The following is a 24,260-nucleotide window of genomic DNA, read 5'->3' as shown; positions in this document are numbered from 1 at the left end:
GTTCATATTTCAGTCTTACTCTTCACTGACTACACCCAGGAGTTCAGAACGCTGAAATCTGATTTTTAACTATAGAGTTTGCTAATATTAAGATTACCTTAGCAGGTACTGAGACAAATGTGACGCACTCTGATAAAAGGATACCGAATTGTTTGTGTCATTGCTAAACTGATAAAGGCTGCTGCACTTCCCCACTGCACTGAGGAGTTTTTTCTCACCAGAGCAGAGTCCCCTCAGTGAATCCCCTCCTCAGGTCCCTGCCCAGGGGCCACACTCAGGCCTGGCCTGGCCAAACCAAGCACAGCTTTGAACAAACTCAGTTCCAGTTCTGCTGTTCCATTCCCTTTGCCTTCCAGGCTGGCCCAGGCTTGTGCTCCTCCCCGTGGGAAGGGTCAGTGCTCCCAGCACTGCCCTCCTGGACACTCAGGGGAGGATGCTCCAGGCAAAATCAAATCTCCATCCACGGAGGAATCACAGAGCTCCTTTCCCCAGGACACACAACAAGCAAAGCAGTACAATGCTATTTATAACTGTGTTCTACAGCCCTGAACAGGAACAAGGCATTTCAGCCCAAGTTACTCTGCAGATTCTCAGTAACCTTGAAGGATATAAGGATTCAGTAAGTACTGAACAGAGAGGCCCCAGCAGGGCTGGGGAGCACTTGGAAAAACAGAGGCAAAAAAGGAGGAATGAATATAGTGAGGTGGGATTTACCAACCAGGAATGGAGCACTTGCATGTAATAAAGCAAATATTTACATTAAGCACAATACAGCAATTTATTTAGATGCTTAAATGAAGAATACAAAGGGAAATAAAGATCACAAAATTATACATACTACAACAGTGTGTCATATATTAGATGGTATAAATGAATACAACACCTTGTTGGTGTTAACTAAAGATAAAACTAAATATCCAAACCCAGCACTTTGTCTCAGTGTGCTGCTTCAACACAATACACTTTTATACAGATCTAAAAGGTGTCAAAATTAGTAGCTGCAAACTTGTTTCTTGCATGTGATTTTTCTTTTTTAGCTTAAAAGATTTCAGAAAATGGCTCTGAAATATGTTTGTCATCAGTTGTCATGTCAAGGATATTCAGAACAAGAAAATTCTATAATACAACAGAGCCCAGATATATTTTTATGTTGCTGGCCTCTGGTTGGAGATTGTACAAGGTTATGTGCAAAAACTAAGTCTGTCAAAATTCTTACTAGAGCAGTCTCAAGCTTTGCTAGGGAAACTAGATACAGCATTTATTACACAGCAGGGCAACACTAAAAAAGAGAAACAGATCTATGATGGGTACACAAGAACAGTTCCATAAGCTTCACTTGAATAGGTCTAAAAGACTGTACAAATATACATTTCAACTATTCAGAATGATACATGAAAACTCCATTTCCCCAGAGTCTGCTATACAGGGCACCGGGCCGCTGGCACGGCGCTACCGGAGAGGGGCCTCTTGGAAAGACACAACTCAACATGGACAAGGTGAAAGGAGGGTTGAAAATGCAGATCAAATAATCCTCTGCTTTTCTCTGTGTGCATTCTGGAGCCACCAGCGTATCCATTTTCACATTAAGTTACTGTGCTCATCCCAGCAGGAACTCCCAGCCCCTCGGCCAGCAGATCTGTACACGACCCCGGGCAGCAGCACCCCGGGCTGGCCGTGCCCGGGGCAGCAGCAGCTGGCAGGGGAGCTGTGCCCAGGGCAGCAGGCAGCTGGCAGGGGAGCCGTGCCCGGGGCCTGGGGCAGGGGCAGCTGGCAGGGGAGCCGTGCCCGGGGCAGCAGCAGGGCAGCTGGCAGGGGAGCCGTGCCCAGGGCAGTGCCAGGCAGGGCAGAGCTGCTCACGCCTGCTGGCTGCTGAGCTCCACCCCGGGCAGGCTGCCGTGCATGGGCTCGGCCCCCACGGCCCCGAAGCCCTCGCCGTCCTCGCTGTCCATTGTGCTGCTCTGCCACTCCATCTGCTCGCTGGCCAGGCTCTCCTCCAGCTCCGAGGAGTTTTTCCATTGCGACTGGTCCTTGGACCAAAATCCTTCTACTTTTCCATAGGAACGATTCTTCCACTTTGACTGTTCTTCATCGCTTTCAGATGCACCCCCCTTGGCCTCCACAGTGGGTTTACTGCTCCCGGCATCTTCGCTTTGGGAAGATTCATCTGTCCACACTTCTGGTTTTACCTCCAAGGCGTTATCTTCAAAATCCGAAACCTGCTGGGAGCCAGGCCCGCTTTCAGACTGGGAAGCTCCATCCTTCCATTCCACTGCATCATCCTGGTCATCCTGATCCCCTTCGCTGTCTGAAACGTCACCTACCAGTTTTGTTGGCTCTTCAGCAGCAATCACCTCTTCGTATTTAGAGCTTTCCTCTTGTTTTTGCTCAGCCTTCTCTGGAGGCTGTAACGTGTTTTCCTCCATGATTTCCTTGGCTAAGCTGTCCTGGGGGTTCTGCACTGTGCTGTCAGAGGAGGCTTTCCCACCCATGTCGGAGACGTGCTGGCCAAAGGGACTGCGGCTCTCGCTGTATTCCTCCTCTAGGTTTTCGTAGCTGTCTGAAGAACTGTCGTTGTCTTTTTCTAAGTTGATTTTTTTATCAACAGTCTTACTGACATTGACTCTGGAATTCTTCTCATCGTGGTTTTCAAACAGCCATTCAGCATCAAAATCCATCTCATGTTTGACTTTGTTCAGCTCTTTCATGTTGAAGCCCAGCAGCACCCCGGGTTTGTATTTTTCACAATCCCTAACACATTTCTTCCTTTTGTTGCTGAAGTGAGATGCGATGTCAGATTTCCAGAGCCACAAACTGGCCGCCAGCTTTTCGATCTCTCTCCGAGTGGGGTAGGGCTGCTTATTGAAATATTTTGTAAGAAATGTTTTCCTGGCTTCGTACGAATCGTCTTCGTGACCCTTGGGGTCCAGTGCTAGAACTACAGGCTCTTCAGGCTTCTCCTCAAAGGCAGAGGGGGAGTCATCGTCGTCCATCTTCCTCTTCTTCATCAGGGGGAACTCCATGTGCTCGTAGGCGCGTTTCACCGGCGCGGCCGCCGGGGACTGGCCCAGCCGGGACGAGGTCCCTTTGTCCTGCCCGTTCTGGGTCTTGCCCACGCCCCTGCAGTGCACCAGGTGCAGCGTGATGGTGGAGGCCGTCATGTTGCTCGTGTACACGCCCAGGCAGTGGATGCACTTGTAGGTCAGCTTCTTCTCCACGGGGTGAACCGTCTGAATCACCTGGTGCCTCTCCCGCAGGTGATGTGCCAGCGCGTCGGAGATGGGGCCTTTTAGGATTGAAAAGCACAGAGGACACAGAGTTTTCCCCACATCTTTTTTGTAGGGCACTGCTGCTTGTGGAGAACTTTTGACGGGTACGTCAGATTTCTCCTGGATTTTGGGCTGCGGTTTTGGCGGGACAGGGGGGGTGTTCTGAGCGTGGTAAGCTACGGATTCGGCAGGAGCATCCCGCAGGTTGTAGGTGGTGACAAGGAGGTGTATGTTCGTGTGGCTGCCCTGCTGCAATGTCAAATCAAAGGTCAGGGTGGAGTCAGTCTTAGGTCCCATCTCCTCGTCCACGTGCACCATGCGCATGTGGGCAGCCATCTTCTCCACGTCGTTGAAGGTGGAGCGGCAGTAGGGGCAGGACAGCCCGTGGATCAGCATGTGGTTGAGCAGCGTGTCCGTGGGCAGGTAGCGGTTGCAGTAGAGACATTTGCTCGTGAAGTTGTGGATTTTCATGATGTAGTTGGCCACAGCAGGCACCTTCTCGGCCTTGTGCTCCTTCTCAAAGTGGACGCTGTACACGTTTTCGGGGAACAGCTCGTTGCAGATTGTACAGATTTTCCACTTCTGCGTGGATGAGGTGTTGACAGCGGAAGGACCTGTAGCAGCCACGGGGGATTTGGAGCCAGACTGACCCAGAGCTCTGGATGCTGCCTGGGACTGCGACAGCGACGTCTGCTTGAGCTGCGCCGACGACAGCGAGGAGGAGTTGGCAGACTGCAGCGAGTACCTGGCTGAGGCCTGGGACCTCTGCTCCCCGCCCAGAGTGTAAGGCCTTCCATTGCCACTCGCTGAGAACTGCTTCATGCTTTGTGATTGTTGGGAAAGAGAAACAGGCGCATTGCCACTGAGGCTGAGCCTCCCCCCTGGCTGACCAACGTAACTGGGGGGTACTGATTTAACCCCGTAATTGTTCTGCTGCAGGTGAACATTTGACATCATATTGACTCCTGCAGAATTTAACGTGGGCTTTGGTATAGTGAGTCTGTTCATCATCTGCTGTGACGAGAGCGAGCGGACACTGCCAGCAGAGAGGGCACCCATCCTCTGAGGGAGTCCCATAGGCTTTTTATCCTGGGGTTTGGGAGCTATTAGCATCAAAGGTTTGGATCTGGGAACCACTACGTTGGTGTGACCTATCATTGCCGTGACCTGGTATCCGATCCGCTCGTGGTCTTCGATCACGTGCTGGACTAAAGCTTCGTAGGATTTCGGCATGAAAAGGCATCGTTTGCAGTGGATCCCCCCCTCCTCTCGGGCACTGGAGCTCAACGGAACCGCACCATTGAGGGACTTTTCGCCTCCCTTGGCTACGTAAGGAGCAGCAACGTGCTGAAAATGTTCCCTGTAAATGTGCTTTCGAACGATTTCGTAGAGCGGGTCACGGTAAGTGCACTTCTTACAGTAATAAACAGCTTGTTCCACACTGTCAGCCTGCTTGGGTTTAAGGCTCTCGTGTTTGTTTTTATCTTTGAAAGTGCTGATGCCTCCACTCGGTGTACTGGCATTGGGAGCATGGAATATTTTAATGTGCGTTTCCAAAGTCTTTTTGTCCGCGTTGAAGGTACAGTAGGGGCAGTTGAGCAGGATCCTGTTCTCAAAGTCTTCGCTGTGAACATTCCGGAAGTGGCTTTTGTAGGCTGAAAAGAACTTCGAGGAGAAGGGACACGCGCTGCAGCAGAAGGGCTTTGTCCGATAGTCCTTGAACAGAGAACAAAGCACAGACTGAATATTCACCTGCACTTCTCAGCAAAATAACACCCATGGTGTTCTCTACACAACCTTGCTAAACAACACCCATGAGCCCCCTGAAACTGTCTCAAACCTTCAATTCACTTCTCTCCCATTTCTGGCCTGCAGATGCCCCTCAAAAGCTGATCACATGAACATACACATGATGTGGAGAGTGCCTTGGGTCCCTCAAGGGTTTAACCATGACCTTGGCAGGTGAGGCTGAGTCAGAAGTGTCTTTCCCTGTTGGTCACAAAAAGGCTCCCCCTGCAGCTGAGCTGCAAGAAAAGGCAAAAGGCCCCTGTGAGCTCCTTTCTGGGGGAAAGCCAAGCAGGACTGTTTGAGGAAATGAGACTGCATCCAGACGAGATACTGCCCACCTGAATCTGCCAAACTTGATAGTTGTAATATGGATCTATAACTTCAGCTATTTCAGTGCCTTTATCCATTACACACTTTAACAGCAAAGATGGAATTCCAAACTTTTTTTTTTGGTGAACAGAAGGATGCAAGCTAACCAAGACACAGGCTATACAAGCCCTTAAAGCCACCAAGCCTCCTCCTTGTGATCAAAGCACAAACATGATTTTAAAATCAATCTCAAACGAGGAACAAAAAGGTATTTGGGAATTCCACCCTTGCAGTTTGCCTGCAGCTTTTGTCCCATGTAACATGGTGCCACTGCAGCTCTTGTCAACTGCTATAGCACAGTCTGGAGTGCCACTGGCCTTAGGGACAGCCACAAGCAGCCTGGCACTTCAGGTGGAGTAACACAGGGAGCTCAGAGTTACAGAGATTCCTCCTGGGTGTCAGAACAAGTCCTGTGCACCGAGCTACACACAGGTCACAGGTGAGGGAGCTGGAGAGCTGCACACTCCCTCTGTAGAAGGAAGCTGGAATTATCTGCTCTGGCCACCTGCTGAAGCCTCACACACCTGGTGGAGCCCCAACAAACCAACTGACCAAGAGCTGTCTCCTCTTATATCACAATTTTTATTCTGGGTTACCTAGAAAAAGGGACATCAGTGTATTTTATGCAAGACAGTACTAAATGTAAATTTTCAGATTCACAGTAGGAATCCATCATAGGATGGGTGCCAGTTTCCTCTGAGAGCAGTACCTGAGTGCTCACCCAGAGAGGTTTCTGACCTGCACTGCTGGGGTGACTCTGTCCTGCAGCCCCAGCAGAGGCTGCTGCAGCCCACACCACTTGCTTGAACCAACAGCATCGTTTCCTCCCTCCAGTGCTGGCTCCACTCAAAATTCCTTTATTACTGGCTCAGAAACATCACAACAGCAGGACTCCCAGTGTCACTGAGCTGCTGTGCAGAACCAGAAATGCCCAAAGCAGAGGTGGGACACAGCCTGTGGGACCCAGAGCTGCACTGACAGTGACCCTGCATCAAGCAGCAGTGTCCAGTGAAATAGCTTTGGAAGGGATGGAAACCAGGAATAACACATTTAAGGAAAGGAAAAGACCCCTTGCCAATTGTATAAAGCTGCTGATCCTTTGGCCAGAGGGCTGGTGAAACTGTGCTAGGCTTGGGAGCAGGTGGGAATGGGCTCCTAAGGTGCAGCACTGGCCACCCAGGCTCCTGAGACACACAGCAGGAACAACTTAACAAAAGTAAAGAAAGAAACACATAGCTTTTTGCTGTCCCTTGATCTGCCCACACCTGAAAATCAGCGAGGAAAACTGCAGGAAAAGCTCTTGGCATGTCTGGGAAATGCCCTTCAGCATGACCCATCTCCAGCCTCAGTTCAACTCTTACCAACCTGGTTTTTTGTGAGCGATGGGTCCCACAGTCCCACATCCTCCCAGGTAGTGTTTTTCAAATAAAAGTCATTAGGTTCAAACTGCTTAAAATCCTGGAGAGGGGAAGATGGGAAGAGAGGACAGAGTCAGAAGCAAGGCCCAAGGGCTCCCTTAAGCAATCCCTGAGCACCCCCTGCACCCTCCCAGGTGCTGCTGGCCCAGGCAGAGAGCATCACTCAGGGCAGTGGGGGGGTCTGGAGAGCTGTAACTACTGAGTCTGTAGTTACAAACTCATCCCATCCAAAAGCAATCCTGGAGAAAAGTGTTCCCAAACTGACGGGTGGGTTTGGGGTATTTTGGCTGCTTTTTCTGGGGGTGGTGGTGTGGTATTTATTTTGTTTGATTGGTTTTGTTTGGCTTTTAAATAATTTCACACAGGAAGCTTTTAAAGTTGGACATGTGTGATGTCCAGGACTCCTTATTTAAAAAAATTATCTTATGAAGCATTTCTTTGTCATTTCACCTTTGGCATGAAGTCAGCAGCACAAAAGGTCAAAAATAACACTCCCACTGAAATGAACAGTGCAAGTAACACTTTCCCATTTCAGAATTCTCCCCTTAAACATGAGACTTGTCCTACAAATTCTGCAAGCAGGAAGGACTGGCATTTTTTTCTTACACATCTCATTTAAATGTTCTTTTAAAGAGACATTGAAAGACCAGGCAAAGTCTCAGTGATGGAGTTTGTCCAGAAGAGCAGCACAGAGGTGATTCTGTAACTTCAGGACCTGCTGCAGCACAAACACTTCCTGAAAACCTCAGACCCATTTCTGCCCCAACATCCCACACCAGTCCTGGTTCTTCCAGCATTCCTGGGTTTCAGTAGCCACTAATGTTTCTCCAAGTGTTTACAGGTAGACTATATCTCAAGTTTCTAATTAACTCCTACTTTGTGTGGAACTTAAACAGGTCTAAAAAAAAATCACAGCATATACAAATAGCTCCCTGTCCCCCCAACTCTTCAGCATTTCAGCTCTAACCCTTGGAGGTACCATACTTACTTCTATATGTTCTTTACAGTATTCCAAACCAATGTCACTAAGTATTTTTTTCACAGTTTTCCGGGCCTTTCTTAAACTGCCAAGGTTGTTGACAGGAAGTTGGAACATAGTTTCTATTGGAAAAGAAGAGTAAGAGAAAAGGTTTAAGTCAAATGTGTTTTGTCTGATAATGCTGCACTTTTCATTATCAGTCACTGTCTGCCTCATTCCCCCCCAAGAGCTGCACCATTCCCTAACACTGTTACATCTCTGCCTTGTTCCTTGCTCAGGCTGCCCACGAGGCTGCAGAGGGCACTTCACAAAGGGCAACACACTGATGGAACAGCTACTGCAGGAGCAATGGGCTGCCTCTGGAAAGAACTTCTGTGTCTTTACCAACCCCTGCACTGAAGCACTTCAGAACTCAGTTCTCTCCTGTGCAATGTATCCTAACTGATCTGGAAACTGGCAAGCTGAGCTTCAAGGTTTGTGTCAGTCTTGCAAGAGATTTCGGTGTCTCTTCAGTGATAAAGATGCTTCTTGTATTCTGCTGTAGTAGGGAAAGAAATTAATGCTGTTTCCTCCCTCCACTGTACCCAGAGCTTTAACTGGCTGTGTTCAATTCTCCTAGGAAGAGGGGACCTGAAAGCTTGGTCAGATCCCTCCAGAGAGAGAAACCACTGGGAAAAGTACAAGAGATGGCTTAAACCTCTCCATGTCCCTGGGAACTGTCAGCCTCCTTCCCATCAGTGCCCACAGTTCCACTGGGACTGCCCAGCTTAAAGGCAATCCAACTCATGAACTGCTCTTTTCCTATGCTCTATCCATCCTCATCTGTACAGTGAAAACAATGTCTAATGCAACCTAGAGCAAGCCAGGTCCCTTTTAAAGACATGAAGAATGATTTCAGTGCTTCAGAAACACCTCCAGTCACTGCATCATCCCATTTCTCAGAAAAAAAATCAGTGAAGCAGCTCAGTTGAGTATGGTCAGGATTTGAATTAATATTTTCAACTGAATTTCAAATCCAAGGAGATCATCAGAAATGTTATTCCTGGTGATTAATATGAACTGCAGAAAGAGCAGTGCATGAACACTGTGCATGTTAAAGCTCCTGGCAATCTGGGCTGCCTTCTTTGAATCCCAAGTCCCCACCTGAAGAGTGAAGCCCTGTGCTTGCAAAGAAAAGCTTTTTTGTTCTCATGACACAGCCAGAGCCAGTGCAGAGCTTGTCTTTAGGCAGTGATCACTTGTACACCTGAGTCAGCCACAAGTCTCAAAATACTCTTGGTATCTCACAGCTAATTTCAGAATGCCACTGAACTTCTTCAGCAAAGACATCAAACGCTTTCTCTTAATTCCTGTGTCTAATACAGCTGAACAGGCCACAGGTACCATGATATACAGAAACTCAGGCAATTATTTACAACTGCCTGAAAGGAACATCTCTGGTCTATCTGCAGATGTTCTTGCCTCTGCCCTTTGCCTGCCTCAGTCAAATTTTAAAGACATGAAATTCCCTGGATCTTCCTATCACCACCTACCGTAACAGAGGACAGAGTTAGATCTTCACACCTGAAACCTGAACTCTCAAACGTCAGCTTTTAACATCAATCTTACTTTGCAAGCTCTGCTGGACAGCTGAATCCAACTCACCTAACTGTAACAAAACCCCTCATCCTCAGGCATACACAGTTCATTTTATTTAGGAAATGTCTGACTATTTCATCTTAGTGAGTGGAGAGCCAGGTACAGTCTGATATTATTACAGGCTGAGACTACAACAAAAGCTTTTAGCATCTCCATCCATTTCTATTTACAGCAAGTAACTCCAGTTGTAATGTAAACATCACTCTGCTGGCACCTCCTTGGATGGGGACACAAAAGCAGTTGAGATTAAGCAGCCTCTCAAATCATCATCTAGGCATTAATGCTGCCCTGGAAATGAGGGATCCTTTATCTGACCAAAAGCTGATGTTTAAGGGAAGACACCTGGAGCATCCCTGACCACATCAATCTACACTGAAGTGCTGGGTGGAATGAATAAATGACTGCTTAAAACCAACCCCAAAAACACCCTGACTAGAAACATCCAGGCAGGATCTTCAGGTGCCTCAGAAGGCATATCCCAAAGCTCTCCCTCATGTCCAGTGTGTGTGCACACAAAGTGTCTGGCTGCACCAGCCACAGGGGAATGGCAAAGGAAGCACAGTGACTGTGAGCATCTGGAACCTTCCTTTGCTCTGTCTGTGCAGTTCCCAGCACAAAGGTCTTGTCCACAGCCAGGTATTGACTCCTAGAACAATTCAGTAGCCAAATGGAAGCAGAAAAGCTACGAAAGAGCAGAAGATAACTAACTTAGAAGCATCACACTCTAAGTTCTCATTTCACATTTGCAAGAGTGAATGCTTTCTTCACTACATTCCTGTGCCAGTGCACAGAGCCCTCGCTCTGATCTCAGCACTGCCCTCTGAGCCCACAGCTGTGCCCTGAGAGACAGAGGGAGAAACACCAAACCCTCACAGCAGACAAACCATCAAGGGGATAAAGGACAGAAAGCCTGCCCCTGTCCCTACACTGCAGAAGCAGTTTTTCTTTTAGTGCAACTGAATTCTTAATTCTCCAGGGGGTCTTTTGTACTTTGGCCCTGGTCAGGACCCCCAATGCCCCAGGAGAGAGGTGCTGGGCTGTTCCTGCTCTGACTCAGGAAATGGGACATTTCTGACTCAGGAAATGGGGGATCTTCCCACGTGCAGCTCCACAGCACCCACAGGGATCAGGGCTGCAGTGACTCTGGGAAAGGTGCCCACTGAGCTCCCTTCATGCCTGGACATTACTCAGGGTGCTCCCTGTGCTTGGTTGATGTCTCAGCTTTGGTACAGAACAACCAAGCACAATTCTACTGTCAGTCTGCAGAGTAAAACAATGGCTTTCATCCAGAAATAAACACCTAAAGAAATCATCTGGAGGAAGATGCTGCTGTGTAAAGGAACCATGACAGCACCACTCCACTCTTCTAGCAAATCAACTGTAGGTTCAATTGTATTTATGCATAACTGGAAATGCCACCGAGTCCTGCCCACTGCCAGGGAAGCCTCCCCATGAGCAGCAGGCACAGGAGGTGGGTGACCCTGAGCACTGCACTGAGCAGGAGTCTGCCCACAGCAGGGTCAGGGGACAGCATTGCTGGGAAATGGCAAGTGAAAACCAAAAGCTGTAAACAAAACCCTGGTGCCCAGTGCCTTTTATCTTGTTCAGGCGCCCCAGACCTGTGCGAGTTGGCCAGGGCTCTTCAGAGGCCACCCCAGCCACCCCTCCTGCACTAAGGTAATTTCTTCACAGGATCATCACGGAATGGCCTGGGTGGGAAGGGACATTAAAGCTCATCCAGCTCCCCCCTGCCATGGGCAGGGACACCTTCCACTATCCCAGACTGCTCCAAGCCCTGTCCAACCCTACCCTGGACACTTCCAGGGATGGAGCAGCCACAGCAAGAATCACTATAAGGGGCTCATAGGGAAGAATTTCTTCTTAATATCTTCTGATTTCTTCTTTTTATCTCTTGAGCTGAATGTTTCTTAAAAGCATTCCATGAAATTTACACTTCCATTCAACTTTCTCTAAATAAGTGACCTCAGCATAAAACTGTGGATGCAATTACAGCCCTCTTGTACATGATTAAAAAGAATGAAATACAGCATCAGTTTTACCTTCTCTTTTGAGCACACGAGGTTGACCTTTCCCTTCCTAATGTTCTCATTTATTCCTATTATGAAAACTGAGAAAACCTGAACTTTGTGATCTGACAACCAGAATTACCAACTACCCTGTTGAACAAAGCATTAGGTGTGAACAAGTGTGCAAAACAGACATTTGTATAAGCAAGATGCAAACCCAGCCTGTTCTGTCCCATTGTGACTCAGCTCAATCTTGTCTTACTAAAATAATCAGCAGTGTAAGAAGTCTAGTTCATTAAAGCAAAATTTTAATCAATTTGATCGAAAAGATACTATTTGCTGTTATTTCTGTGCATGCTTATAAAACACAACTGCTCTTACTCTGGTTCCCCTCTCCCCCTCATCATCCTCTGCTGCTTCACAAGGTCCATCCTTTCCGAGCTCCTTCCCCCTCTCCTTTCTTTGCTGGTTCTTGGCCTTCTGGGTCCTTACCTCGCTCATTTTCCCTCTTCTCCTCTTCCCTGTGCCAATTCATAGCGTCCACATTCTTTCGTCGTTCTCTCTCATCCTGTCTCCACCGCTTCTTGATATCTTTGTCCTTAACTTGCTCATTTTCTCTCCTCTTCTCATCATCCCTGTGCCATTTTATTGTTTCTGTATTTTTCTGCGGCTCCACGCTTCTTTTGAGATAGTCTTGTCGCCTCCTCCTCTTTTTTAACATATCCCTTTCCCTGGCACGAGCCTGCTTTTCTTTCTGGGAAAGAAAAGCTTTACGGGGCATCATGAGCTGCTGCTGTACCTGCAATAATATCGTATCCATGGAATAATGCACTCTGTACATTCACTCAGGCACAACAGCTCACCTGGAGCCCCACACTTCACACACAGGCACTGCCCTGCTCCTCCTCTTCCCTCCTGAACCTGGGCTCGCTCTGAGCTGGGGCAGGCCAGGCCAGCTCCAGGGGCCACCTCAGCTGTGACCCCGGGAGCCCTGGCTGAGCAGTGGCAGTGGCATTTCTGTCCCCTCCCTGCCTCTGGCAGCCCCTTGGCTTTGCTGCTCCCTGTGGGCTGTGGGTGGACAGAGCTGTGAAGGGAACCTGGGGACCTTCAAAGCAGTCCCCTCTCCTCCTGGAGAGATACATCTAATCCAACTTAAAGGTACTCATTTTTCTTTCCAAACCTCCATCTCCACGGAATTTGGGTGAAAATGGCTCTCTTGGCTGGGAGGAGGGAGGGGGGATTAGGAGACAAGCCACAATCTGAAAAATTGTGTAAGCTTTGTTTCCTGGGGAAACCTGGCCAAAACATTTAACTGCAGTTAATGAAATAAGTCCTGACTCATCTACCCAGACTTCCTCCAAGTGTGTTATGTCTTGCTATTCACAGGAACAAAAGGAAAAAAATGAGACTATTTACTTGGAGTTTCTGCTGACAGCATTGCTGAGGGGTGGGGCTTCTTGGGGTTGGTGTTTTGAGGCTTGGGGCTTTTGTTTCTAAAGGGGTGCCAATGGAGACCACATTTAACAAACTGTTTTTACTTTTGCTCATTTCTCTGCAGTCACCCAACACCCTCATATTTTCAAATGTAAAAGTGTTAGTACCTGCAAATTTGAAACAATGGAAGAATTTGTACCATTACTGATAACCTTTAAATATTTTTCTGTACACACTGAGCAATGTTTCAGAAATGCCAAACTGCAGTTGTAGGCCAGGTTTGAGTTGTTTGGTTGGGTTTTTGTTAAGTTTTGAAGAAAGATTTGCAGAGGTCTAATCAAAATGAAAACTGCAGAAAGGACAAAATTACTGGATTACAATACTTAAGCAAAGCCTAAATAAAAATGAAACAAATGTACTTTTAAAATTTAGCTACCTTATGGAAAGCACTTGTTCCCAGCATGCAATACTCCATCTTTTTCCTACAGAAAAAGCAATGTTTCAAACCCTTATTCTAAAAGCTGTTCCTTTCCCCTACAATACACTCCACTCCACACACTTTAACCCTCTACTCTGGTCTATTGCCTTTGTTAGGTCTGTATCATGATCCCATGGCTTTCATTCCAATAATTCAACCCCAAATTTCTTAATATCCATAATAATGCTAAAAGGGAAGGGCTGCAGCAGAGTCAAAAACCATAATAAAAAAAAATTCATGCAGTGTGGTAACACATTAGTACATAAAATTCAGATTATGCTAAAAATTACTTCATTAAAAGGGTAGCTCTCTACCAGACAGCCTGGGTTTGGGTATTAAATATTTCTCAGTAACAGTTGGCATTAAAATCAAAAAGCAACGGGAACCCAGGATCAGCATCCCCAGTGCAACCCAGACACTGCAAATCTGTAGCACAGCTTCAGTTCTCTGTGGGCTGGCTGCCAGGACATTACTGCTGTTTACTAGAGCAAACTTAACTCATTAACTTTGTAAATGTACATTATCATTACAATTTTATCAGTAACCCGGTTCAATTTCAATAACAATAACACCAAACACATCATGCAAATGATTTTCCCTCCCCCACCCAAGGCAAGTACCAACATTTCAATCTGTCATTGTTATATTTTCTTTCATTTGTTTCTGTTTAGTTCGCTGTTGGGGGCTTTTCCCCCTTCCGTTTTATCTTTTCACAGGATTCTCCCCTCCCTTTATACAGCTCACTTGGATCAGTTTATAGACAAATGATAGAAAATACCTTAATAAAGAGCATTTCAGCTGAATTTCCAAAATTAAACATTTCACTTGAGATTCAAATAAGTAATGTCATAGTCCAAGGAATAACTTAAAGGGACATCCAACTTAAATTGCAGATCTCTGAACTTCCCTATCCCAAGTCAGAGTGTTTCCCCCAGTTTGTTTAGCATTCCAGAATCGTCTCTCTTGCAGTCTAAACCAGCTTTCACTTTCACCTCTGATGGCTTTAAATCAACAGAAGAGAGAGAATCTGAAACCAGGAAACCAATTAATCTGCAGTGAAGCTGTCAGAGTGATTGAACCCAAACCCCCAACCTCTCAATTTTTCTAAAGTCCAAGTTGGTGTTCCTTTAAGTTCAAAACGTCCAAACTCCAGAAGTGAACAGTCAAAACTATCCTTTCAATTACTTTTTGCCCATACTTTGCCAAATGAAAATCTTTACTCCTCCCCATCCCTGCAGTACTTCTGATGAGGCATTTACCTCCAAAATGAATGGTGCTTGGGCGTCTCAGACTCATTGGACAAGCTTCAAGCACAGCCTCCAAAGCCAAGTGTCCTTGCAGAAGGCCCCCTCAGGGCTGTGTCACACCCCCCGGGGGAGCCCAAAGCCCGGGCACACAGGAAGGCTCATATCCTGCTGGACAAAAGAGATAAGAGGTGTGATAAGGGCAGTGTCACACTGACAGCTACAAACTGCAGCAGGTCTGAGCAGGTTTGTGCTCCAGCAAAAACTGCTGGGGGACTCTGCAGTGCTCAGCTTTCAGCTCAGGCAGCCAGTTCAGAAACCCAGCAGTGCAGAGGCTGGGAATGCTCCTCCTCACACTGCATCCCCCCTCCGCAGTGCCCTGGCTCACCCCCATGAGCACCTGACCCGAGCTATCAGCACCACAGCACAGCTCAGGGACACTGCCACCATCCTGGGACACCTCCTGCAGGTTCCCGTACCAACAGGTCCCACCTTACATGACAATGGGACCTCAAACAGGTGGCATGGCCTTCAGCCACAGCCCTGGGGACACACATTCCTCCGGTAAACGCTCAGATTAAATCTGGCAGAGGATGGGGAGTCTGGGGAAACGGGAATGTAAATGATCACACTTTGTTGGAAGACTGATCCCTCTTCAACTGCATCAGCCACGGACAGAAAGTCAGTCTTGCACATACTGGAAACACAACAGGTAAATAGAAATCTGAAACTACCAAATCTAAAGTTTATAAAAGCAAAACTTGTTGAGTCATTCATAATTACTCTGCCAGGGAATAAGGCAATATAAATTGTTAGATTTTAATCTCTTGATTACTCAGACAGAACAGCCTGAAGTAGAGAGTGCTTTTCTTTGGCAAGTACACTTCCAACACAAGACACTACAACGTTTTAAGAAATTAAAAAAGACAACATTCTTAAAATACTTCACATGGCAGCAAACCTGAATATTGGAACATTGCATGTGCTTTACTTAACAAGAGCATCACCCACACCCTCAGCCACGCAAAGATGGGTTATTTTGTTCCACACTGGATCATTTTCTGACCAGAACGCAGACTTTGTGTCCCCGTGTGTCTAAAAAGTCCAAATGAACTGGGGAGTCCTCCCTGCAGCAAACACACTTCTGGGTGAGGACCCATCAGGCTCGAGAGCAGATCAGTGGCAATTACTGCATCAGCCTGATGATGCTGAGCTCAGGGAAGCACTTCATCCCATGCTGGGTCTCCCAGACACTGAGGATCATTTCTGTGCTGTGCTGCTGACAAGGATCCCCAAGCATCTGGCATGCTTCTTATGTCATGTCATCCATATTCCTCTGGTTTTAGCCAGTATTTCAAGCTGAAGAAGCTACTGGTTTATACCCACCAGTCCAAGACAGAATCATACATCAGAGCTGGCAGCAGCTCTGGGTTCCTGGGCAAGATGAAACAAGACTTGGTTTCTTGATACTGTGTGTTTTATTTCCCTCCTCCAGCTGCTTTTGAAACAAGGTAACTTTTAACAATTTGCCCAGCAAACTGCCTTTCATAGCATGCTCTAAAAGCCAGCCATGAAACAGATTTCCAGAGAAGGCTGGTAGTGCAACACTGAGTGAAATCTCTTAAAATACAGGGAAAATATGCAAGAAAATGAACCTGTGGTTCCCACAGCAACAGAAAAGATGCCTCTCTGTGTATGCAGGTTAAATGATGCTCTGTGGTGTGACGGTGTAGAATATTCTATATTCACATGAGGACAGTGATGGCCTGTCCCTGGAACCTGACAATTCCAGGACAGCTGAGCAAGGAACAGTGATAGACGGGAAGCACAAGGGTTATCTCAAGGAAGAGTGAGCAAGTGGAACAGAAATATCAGAAAAAAAAGTATCAGAAAAAAAAAAAAGCATCAGAAAAAAGGAATAGAAGTATGAGAGAGAAGAGAGAATTTGGGAGATCAGAAACTGCTGAGAGCTTCCTTGAAAGTAAGAGTTGCAATTAACTCTCTGCTCCCCGTACAGAGAGAGTGATTGAAGAGTCTCTTCCAACACACCTCTCACTGGCTGACATTGAGCATTTTCACTTTCTTCCCTGGGACTCTTCCCTTTCCTCCTTATTTAAGCATTTCTGGCCTAGTTTTGGAACGGCTGTGCACCCACACTCCTGTGAAGGTAATGAGATTTGCAGTTCAGCAGCACATCTGCAACGCCAGACAAGGAGGGCTCCTTTGCAATCCGCTGTAATCCCGGAGGGAGCCTGTTTTGTAACAGGACATTTCCAGCTGGGAGCAGCTCCTCAGCCCGGCCCCTGGGCCACCTGCAGCAGCAAGCTCGGGCCCACAGCAGGGTGGGCCTTCAGCTGCTCACAGCTCAGCTCCAGCAGGGATTTGGGGTGCAGAGCCAGCACCTGCTCTGAGGGAGCCCCAGCCCTCCTGCTCGGGTCTGTACCCGAAACAGGACTGGGCACATGAAAGAGGAATCAACACAAACCCCAAATGACACCCTCTGAAAACCCCAGCTTTAAAGCTGAGGTTATGGGGCTGATGGAAATCCCCAGCTGCAAGCTGCTACCTGGACAAAGCACTGTAAGACCTGAGCCACGCTGTGCACAGGACACACTCCAGCTCTCCCTCACAGGCAGTTTGCTAACAGCCCCTTTGTCAAAAAGCCAAGGATTTAAAAATATTAAAAACCACTTCAGAGATTAGATCAGCAACTCCCAAAACCAGTTTCAAGTTGTGTGTCAAAACAAAAGGACCATTTCACACCATTTTTCAGGGCATCCTACACAAACATGGCCTCAGGAGAGAAGTCCATCTAAAATGTGGTACTGAAGAAAACCCCACCTCATCCTTGGGAGGAAATCATAGACTAAAAACGTTTAACATCCTGTTTCAGTGGTTACAGGCAATTTTCAGCAAAGGTTTATGAAACTCTGGTTTATACCTTTTTGTTTGGGCTTGCTGCCTAGCCTCAGCTTGACTCTTGCATTAAGAACTCCCAACTTCCCATCCAAGGAAGAACTATGGAAGGCAGCTGTAGAGAAAGGGATCAGTAAGGCTGATATGCCTCAGTCTCCATTCATTCTTTATTTAAAGGCTAAAAAACCACCTTCTGCAGTCCTGCACACAGGGATCTCCTAAGTCATTCACACACTTCTCTTTCTTGCTCAATTTCTGGAATTTTCCACTGGAGCCCGAAGCTCCATCTGGTGGGTGTGGACACTCACTGCAAAACTGAGCAGGAATTAACTGTTTCCTCATCAACTTCGGTTCAGCAGGACTCCTGGGCACTGTGGCATCTCTATGCCCCAATGTGAAATACAAAATGGTCAAATTTTGATTGCTCTGGGAATCACAATTCCTTGTTTCTGTTCTGGTGAACAATCTGTTTCCCTAGGCTCTGCTGGGAACTCCTGGTGGATTTTCTGATTTTGATGATGTAGGCTGAGGTATGTTAAAGAATGCTGGTGGCTGTAGTTGAATGCTTTCTGAGGGATCTTTTCAACACACATGATAAAGGCCACATCAACCCTGGTAACCTCTGTTGCATTCTGAAAAGCACTTTGAAGCCGTGTTCGTTCTCTAGGGCACAAGAAATCCTGAATTACAGACACTCATAGCTCCAGAATTAGGCTTGCACACCTCCTGCCATCTTAGAGAATATCTTTTGTGACTGTTCAAGACCTCCACAGATAAATGTTTATATGCACACAACATGGGCAGTTAAATCAATATTCAATACACATCCTCAGTGTGAGAGCCAGGCTTGTTCAGGGCTATTTCTAAAAGATTTTGGTGTGAAATGCAATAAAGCCTGCACATCTTGCAGAAATTTAAAATCCAGACTGGAGATCATTGAAGCACAAAGGATATTATTTGCTTACACCATGATATCCACACCTCAGTGATCAGCAAAAACGACTGCATGAATATGCTCTACAATTCCAAAATAATCCTCATCTAGATTGTAGCTAAGCATGAACAATCCCAGAATAAAAATAATTTTGGAAATAGAAGCATGATTAATGAATGAGCAGTTACCATTTAAATCAAGAATCATCTTTAAATTTTCAATCCAAAGCTCACAAAAACGATTGTGTAATTAAACAAAGCAGCACAGTAGTTGCTGTAAAATGTGCAAGAACAAAGCAAATAATCAATATACACGTAATTTATGACTGGATTACACTGACTGGGAAACTGCAGCCAGATCAGACTGCAAGTGAAAATGGTCCCCTGCCCTCTGTGTCATGTTTCCTGACATCAGCACTGTGTCCACAGCCAGAGCAGAGCCCTGATGCAGCCAGAGGAGTGGTTTGGGGCAGAGCAGCTCCTTCCCTCACCCAAACAGCGGTGCTGGGCCCCGGCCAAGCCCCGGGGCAGCAGGAAGCAGCTCCAGCCCTGCCCTGGCAGCTCCCACACACACAGAGACAGACACAGACACACACAGGCACTGATACACACACAGGCACACACGTGCACAGACACACACACACACAGACAGACACAGACACACACAGGCACTAATACACACACAGATACACGCACAGAGACAGACACACACAGGCACTGATACACACACAGATACACACGTGCACAGACACACACAGGCACTGGTACACACAGGCACAGAGACAGAGACAGACACACACAGGCACTGATACACACACAGATACACACACAGGCACAGACACACACAGGCACAGACACAGATACACACACAGGCACACACACAGGCACAGACACACACACAGAGACACACACACAGGCACAGAGACAGACACACACACAGGCACAGAGACAGGCACAGAGGCACAGAGAGAGACAGGCACACAGGCACAGAGACAGGCACACAGGTATTCACACCCAGAGCACAGAGCAGCCCTGCTGTGCCCTCAGCACACAAACCAGCACACAGAAGAGCACAGGAATACTTTCCCCAGCTCATCCAAAGCCCCGCCAATCCACGCTGTCTCAGACAGCAGATCCAGCAGATACTGGAGGGATCTCGCCAACTGGCTGCATCTGAGTTTTCCGAGGGTAAAAATAGGCACTGAAGGAGGCTGGTGCTGCTTGTTTTCCCCTGCCTTACACTTCACACACGCGAGGCACAAACGCTGCCATTACAACACGGGGAAAGGCTGTAAACAAGAGCTTCAGATCAGTCTTACACTGCACATTTCTTACCTCTCCCTTTCTGCCTAAGCACAGCTCCCAAGGGCTCCAGTCCCTGCCTACATTCCAGCGTTAGGCCACCTCAGCTACTGCTGTCTTCCATCTGCCTCAGGAACCTTCGACAGGCAAAGGGCTTCATAGCAACAGCAGCAGCAATGGGGAAACAAAACAAAAACGAAGATCACAAACTTGACTTTGACTGTTTAGGTGAGAAAAGCACTTTAAGATCACTATCTTGCCCACTCAGACTTCCAGAGCCATTTTGTCCCCTTACTGTTGCTGCTATGAAGCTGCATCACCAAGAGCTTCCTTGGCCCAGCTGCAGCATGAGCACAAGCTGTGAGATGCAGAGTCCCACCAGACACCAGTGCACACAGAGGGAGAACAGGGTGAAAGACAGCACTGGCTGAGAGCCGGGAGATGAGCTGGGGCAGGGAAGAACCAGCCAAAAGTGAAGGCAGGCCTGAGAGCAGGCCCCTTCCTCCACCTGCAGGACTGGAGGAGTGGGAGTGGTCCCTCAGGGAACAGCTGCTCACACAGTTGCTTTATTTTTGTTTCTTGTAAATCGTTTTAGATACTACTTGAGAAGCAGGTATTAAATGAAAGATTTTTGCCAAGTGATCTGCATACATCTGCAGGTGTGATGTGTCCACAAGGTCAACTACACAGGCCTTGGACTCAACAGCCACAGTCAGTTTTCATCTAAATAATCCTCAATGCCACCTTAAAAAAAAAAAAATACAGTAAGGATATAAATGGCGGTAACTGAAAGTGACTCACTGCAGAAAAAATGGTATTTACTCCATTCTTACTCCAAACCATCAACCCTCATTCACATTCAAGAGCACTACAGAGAAATCAGAGACACTAAATACAAGCTCCTGTTTGCCTCCTGACACCAGAGCTGCAGTGAAGCTCTGAACAATGCAGTTCTTGCCTGGAGGCACATGGCCCTCAGGTAGAGAAACAGGAGTTACACCCTCTCGAAAAGCCTTTATTCAAATCTGGAACACACACCTGATTTTCAAACCAGACTTAAGTTCTTCTGAAAGCTCAGAAGGAACAGGCCAATTTGGCCATCCTGCCTAGGAGAGCAAGGGCATTCTTCCCAAATGTGTCAGGTGAGGCAAAATAAACCTCCCACATATAATGAAGCTAAAGGATTTCTTTTTAGTAGAAATAAATTAACATCAACAAGAGTTCTTTTTTTTTCCAATGCAGAGACTCAGAGCAGCACCTTTCATTGTCATCTCCACCTCTTACACTATCAAGAAACACCACTAGCAACAGATTTATTCATATGAGCAGAACTATCTCCACATTAAAAATTATCCTGTTACAATTATGTTCACAGGAACCATACCCTATATATATATACAAATCTGGCACAGAGCAGCTCTTGACTCAATATAACAAAAAAATCGAGTGATGCTTGTTTAGATCCAGGCCAGCACAGTCAGCTGTTGCCTTTTAAACAAGCATGGTGCTTAAAGAAAATCTTAAAGAAAATAATCCCACTAAATGTAGCATTATTAATACACAAATTCAGCTGCACTAATGACTTTTAAAAACTTGTCAGTTTTGCCCGTGCAGGTAGAGCAGCTCCAAGGGCCCCTGTGAGACAACACACTGAGCAGCTGCAGCTCCAGAGTGTTCCCTGCCTCTCCTGGCACCTCTCCTACAGTCTTTAAACTGGTCCTCCTCAGATCTGGTACTGCTTTGTTCATTCCCAACAGAATTTTGTCTCCCTTAAACATCTCGAGTAGTGGAGCAAAGATGACTTTCCCTTTCTGAAAATAAAACCCCACAAAAACCACCCCAACACATTTCCTATGAAGCTGTTAAATGTTACTTGCAGCTACCTCCAAACAAACACATTAACCCAGGAGCATCTTTGCTTCCACAAAATCACTTGTTACAATTTCTTTCTTTGCATCAAATCAGCTGCCATCTTAATAACAAGCTATAAAATATACATTTGCACTGTATCACTTATGACTGCTGATAAGATTCTGATACGTTTCTGTATTCCAGGAATTCTGCTGTAAACTTCAATGTTTACTTTCAGTATTTATGTTATTGCAGAGTGGCAAAGTGGGAATAACCAGCCATTCTTCACCCTGCAGTGTGTGAGCAGCACAACCCACCTGCCCCAGGACCGTGTCCTGCCTTTCCCCAGAGCTCCCAGTGCTCAGAACAGCACAGGCACTCCGGGCAGCACCAGCCAAGGAGAGTTTACACTTAACCCACACACTGTGGCAATAACAGAGACCACTGTGTCAGTGGCAGGGAGCACTTCTGACCACTGGCAACTTCTGCCCTACACACCAGAAAACCCATCACCTTCCTCCTCTCAGCCTGAGGAGCACACACACCTTCCTGGGGGCTGTGTTTGTGCAGCTGATGCTTAACACTGCAGGGCATGAACTTTCCAAAACAGTCAGGAAGTTCCTCTTCTTTTCTTTCCTGTGAAAAACACCAGGTCTGTCTCACCTACAGGCAAAGGAGCCACCTTTCACCTTCCCCTGCACATCCAACAGCAGCCACCTCCCTCCCTCCCTGAACACAACCGAACTGCAGGTTCTTCATGACAGTACAGCCTGAAGCAGAAATAGTGGTAACCTAAAGAGATGCCTTCCACAAACCTGTCTGAGGGACCAGTGCTTCAAATCAAAACAAAAAAAATTACTTTTAGTAATGGGGCACTAAAACGGTATCAGTTTTCAATGATCTCAGAGATGTCCCCTGGGAGCATCTCATGTCTACTGGACACCAAAAAGTCACTCTTGAATGCTAGCTAAGAAATAATGCTAAGTTGAGCACAGGGCAGCTAACCACCAAAAACAGTGCAAAAACATCTAGCTTAGTATCAGTTTTGGAGAACAAGTTATTGGTTGTCTGTCAAAAAGGACATCTTTATTGAGACTGACGTTGGAAGTATTTGCTGTAATAATCTTCAGAAAAGGTAACCATTATGTTACAACCCATCAGCATCTGGTGCAATTCTCTAAACAGGGTGTTTCTCTTCTGATGTCTCTTTTAAGATTTCAGCACACATTATGGTAGCTGTCCATCTACTGATATCAAATTACTGCCCAACATCTGCAACTGCACATCTGCAAAGGAACCAAGCTTTGGTTTGTTATTAAAAGCAGAAAAAAAAAAAGGCTTTTCTGTTTCTTAAGCAGACTGATCCATCTTTCTCACCTAGAAGGATGACAACTTGTGATTATGAGTTCGCAGAGTCCTGAAGTGAAAGTTTTCCAAGTAGGAGACCCTGCAGGAGGGAGCACTGCTGAGGCACACAGGGCTGAGCTGCACAGCAGCCAGCTAAGGTCGGTCCATGCTACCCTGACAGGCGGGAATCCTCTGCCTCCGTTACCTCACACCTCCAAACAGAAACAGAAAATAGCAGCAAAAATAAACAGAAACACAGCTAGGGAAAAAAAAAAAAATCCCACAACTTGAAAAAGGGGGATTTCTCTACAAGGAACGCAAACCTCTTTGACACCTACCAAACGGCCTAAATACACCTAACAACCATCAACACCTGGCAGCGCCCAGCTCCGGGGGCAGACAAAGCCCCTCGAGGCCCGCCCCACGGCGGGGGCAGCAGCCCGGTGCGCGGAGCGCGGACGGCCGGGCGCCCCCTGCCGGCTGCCGCCGCGCAGCGCCCCGGCCGGGCTGCGGCGGATTTCGGGGGGGCCGGGGTGTCACGCCCGCGGCCGCTGCCCGGAGGCACCGGGGGTGCGCCGACAACCCCGCGGCACCGCGCACGCACTGCCGCTTGTTTTGGAACCCCCGCCCGGCCTGCGGCCGCCGGGGGAAGGGGGTGCGTGGCACGGGGGTATCTGTCCGGTGCGGCTGCGAGGCACCGGGTTTGGTGTCCCCCGCCTTTGTCTGAGAAACCGGTGTCGGTAACTGCAGCCCGGGGCAGGGATGGGTGAGGTAACGGCGCTCCATCCCGCAGCTGCGGCTCGGGATGGCAGCGGCGGCTCCCGCCTTTTCCCGCGGGCAGGGACCCCTCGGCTGCTCCCATTCATCGCATCCCCGGCGCCGCTCCAGCACCAACTCCGCCGGCGGGGCCCGGTGCAGCTGCACACCGGGATGCCGGACGCGGCCGGCAGCAAGCGGTCCCGCTCCCTCGGGCTGCCGGGACACGTCCGTGTGGGCAAGGGAGGCGGCCGGGGCCGGCGGCGGGGAGGGAGCAACGCCGCGGTTCCCGCAGCCGCCGGGGCTCCTCAACATGTGTGCGGGCGGGGAGGGGCCGCTGCCAGCTCCGCACGCCCGGTGCGGCGGGCAGGGCGGCGGGCACGGCGCGGGATGCCCGGGGGAGGGAGGGGGCGGTCGGGCGCTGTCCCCGCCCGGGTCGCACCGCGGACCCGCGCTCGCACCTACCTGACCGGGCTCTCCTCGCAGCGAGGGCGGGCTGGGGCGGGGGGGGGGG

The 24,260-nt window shown here is 47.9% G+C and overlaps 1 protein-coding gene across 6 annotated transcripts; it reads right to left on the bottom strand.

Moving 5' to 3' along the window:
• Positions 1–753: 753 nt before the first annotated feature.
• On the bottom strand, positions 754–24,260 carry LOC121359473 (activity dependent neuroprotector homeobox). 6 transcript variants are annotated; one of them, XM_041478424.1, is made up of 8 exons: positions 24,212–24,236; positions 23,021–23,202; positions 19,826–19,946; positions 14,657–14,812; positions 11,978–12,284; positions 7,830–7,942; positions 6,789–6,881; positions 754–4,982 (listed from the first exon to the last, which is right to left on the bottom strand). In XM_041478424.1, the coding sequence occupies exons 5-8, from the start codon at positions 12,267–12,269 to the stop codon at positions 1,854–1,856; spliced, it is 3,627 nt and encodes a 1,208-aa protein (XP_041334358.1). In that variant the 5' UTR covers positions 12,270–12,284; positions 14,657–14,812; positions 19,826–19,946; positions 23,021–23,202; positions 24,212–24,236; the 3' UTR covers positions 754–1,853. The 6 variants fall into 6 exon arrangements, with proteins under 6 accessions (XP_041334358.1, XP_041334356.1, XP_041334354.1 ...); XM_041478422.1 differs by having other exon boundaries at positions 14,657–14,809; XM_041478420.1 differs by lacking the exon at positions 19,826–19,946.

The sequence above is a fragment of the Pyrgilauda ruficollis genome, unplaced genomic scaffold (assembly GCF_017590135.1).
Source record: "Pyrgilauda ruficollis isolate IOZ18807 unplaced genomic scaffold, ASM1759013v1 scaffold45, whole genome shotgun sequence".
In the NCBI taxonomy this organism is placed as follows: Eukaryota; Metazoa; Chordata; class Aves; order Passeriformes; family Passeridae; genus Pyrgilauda; species Pyrgilauda ruficollis.
This window is presented reverse-complemented; position numbering and strand designations above follow the sequence as displayed.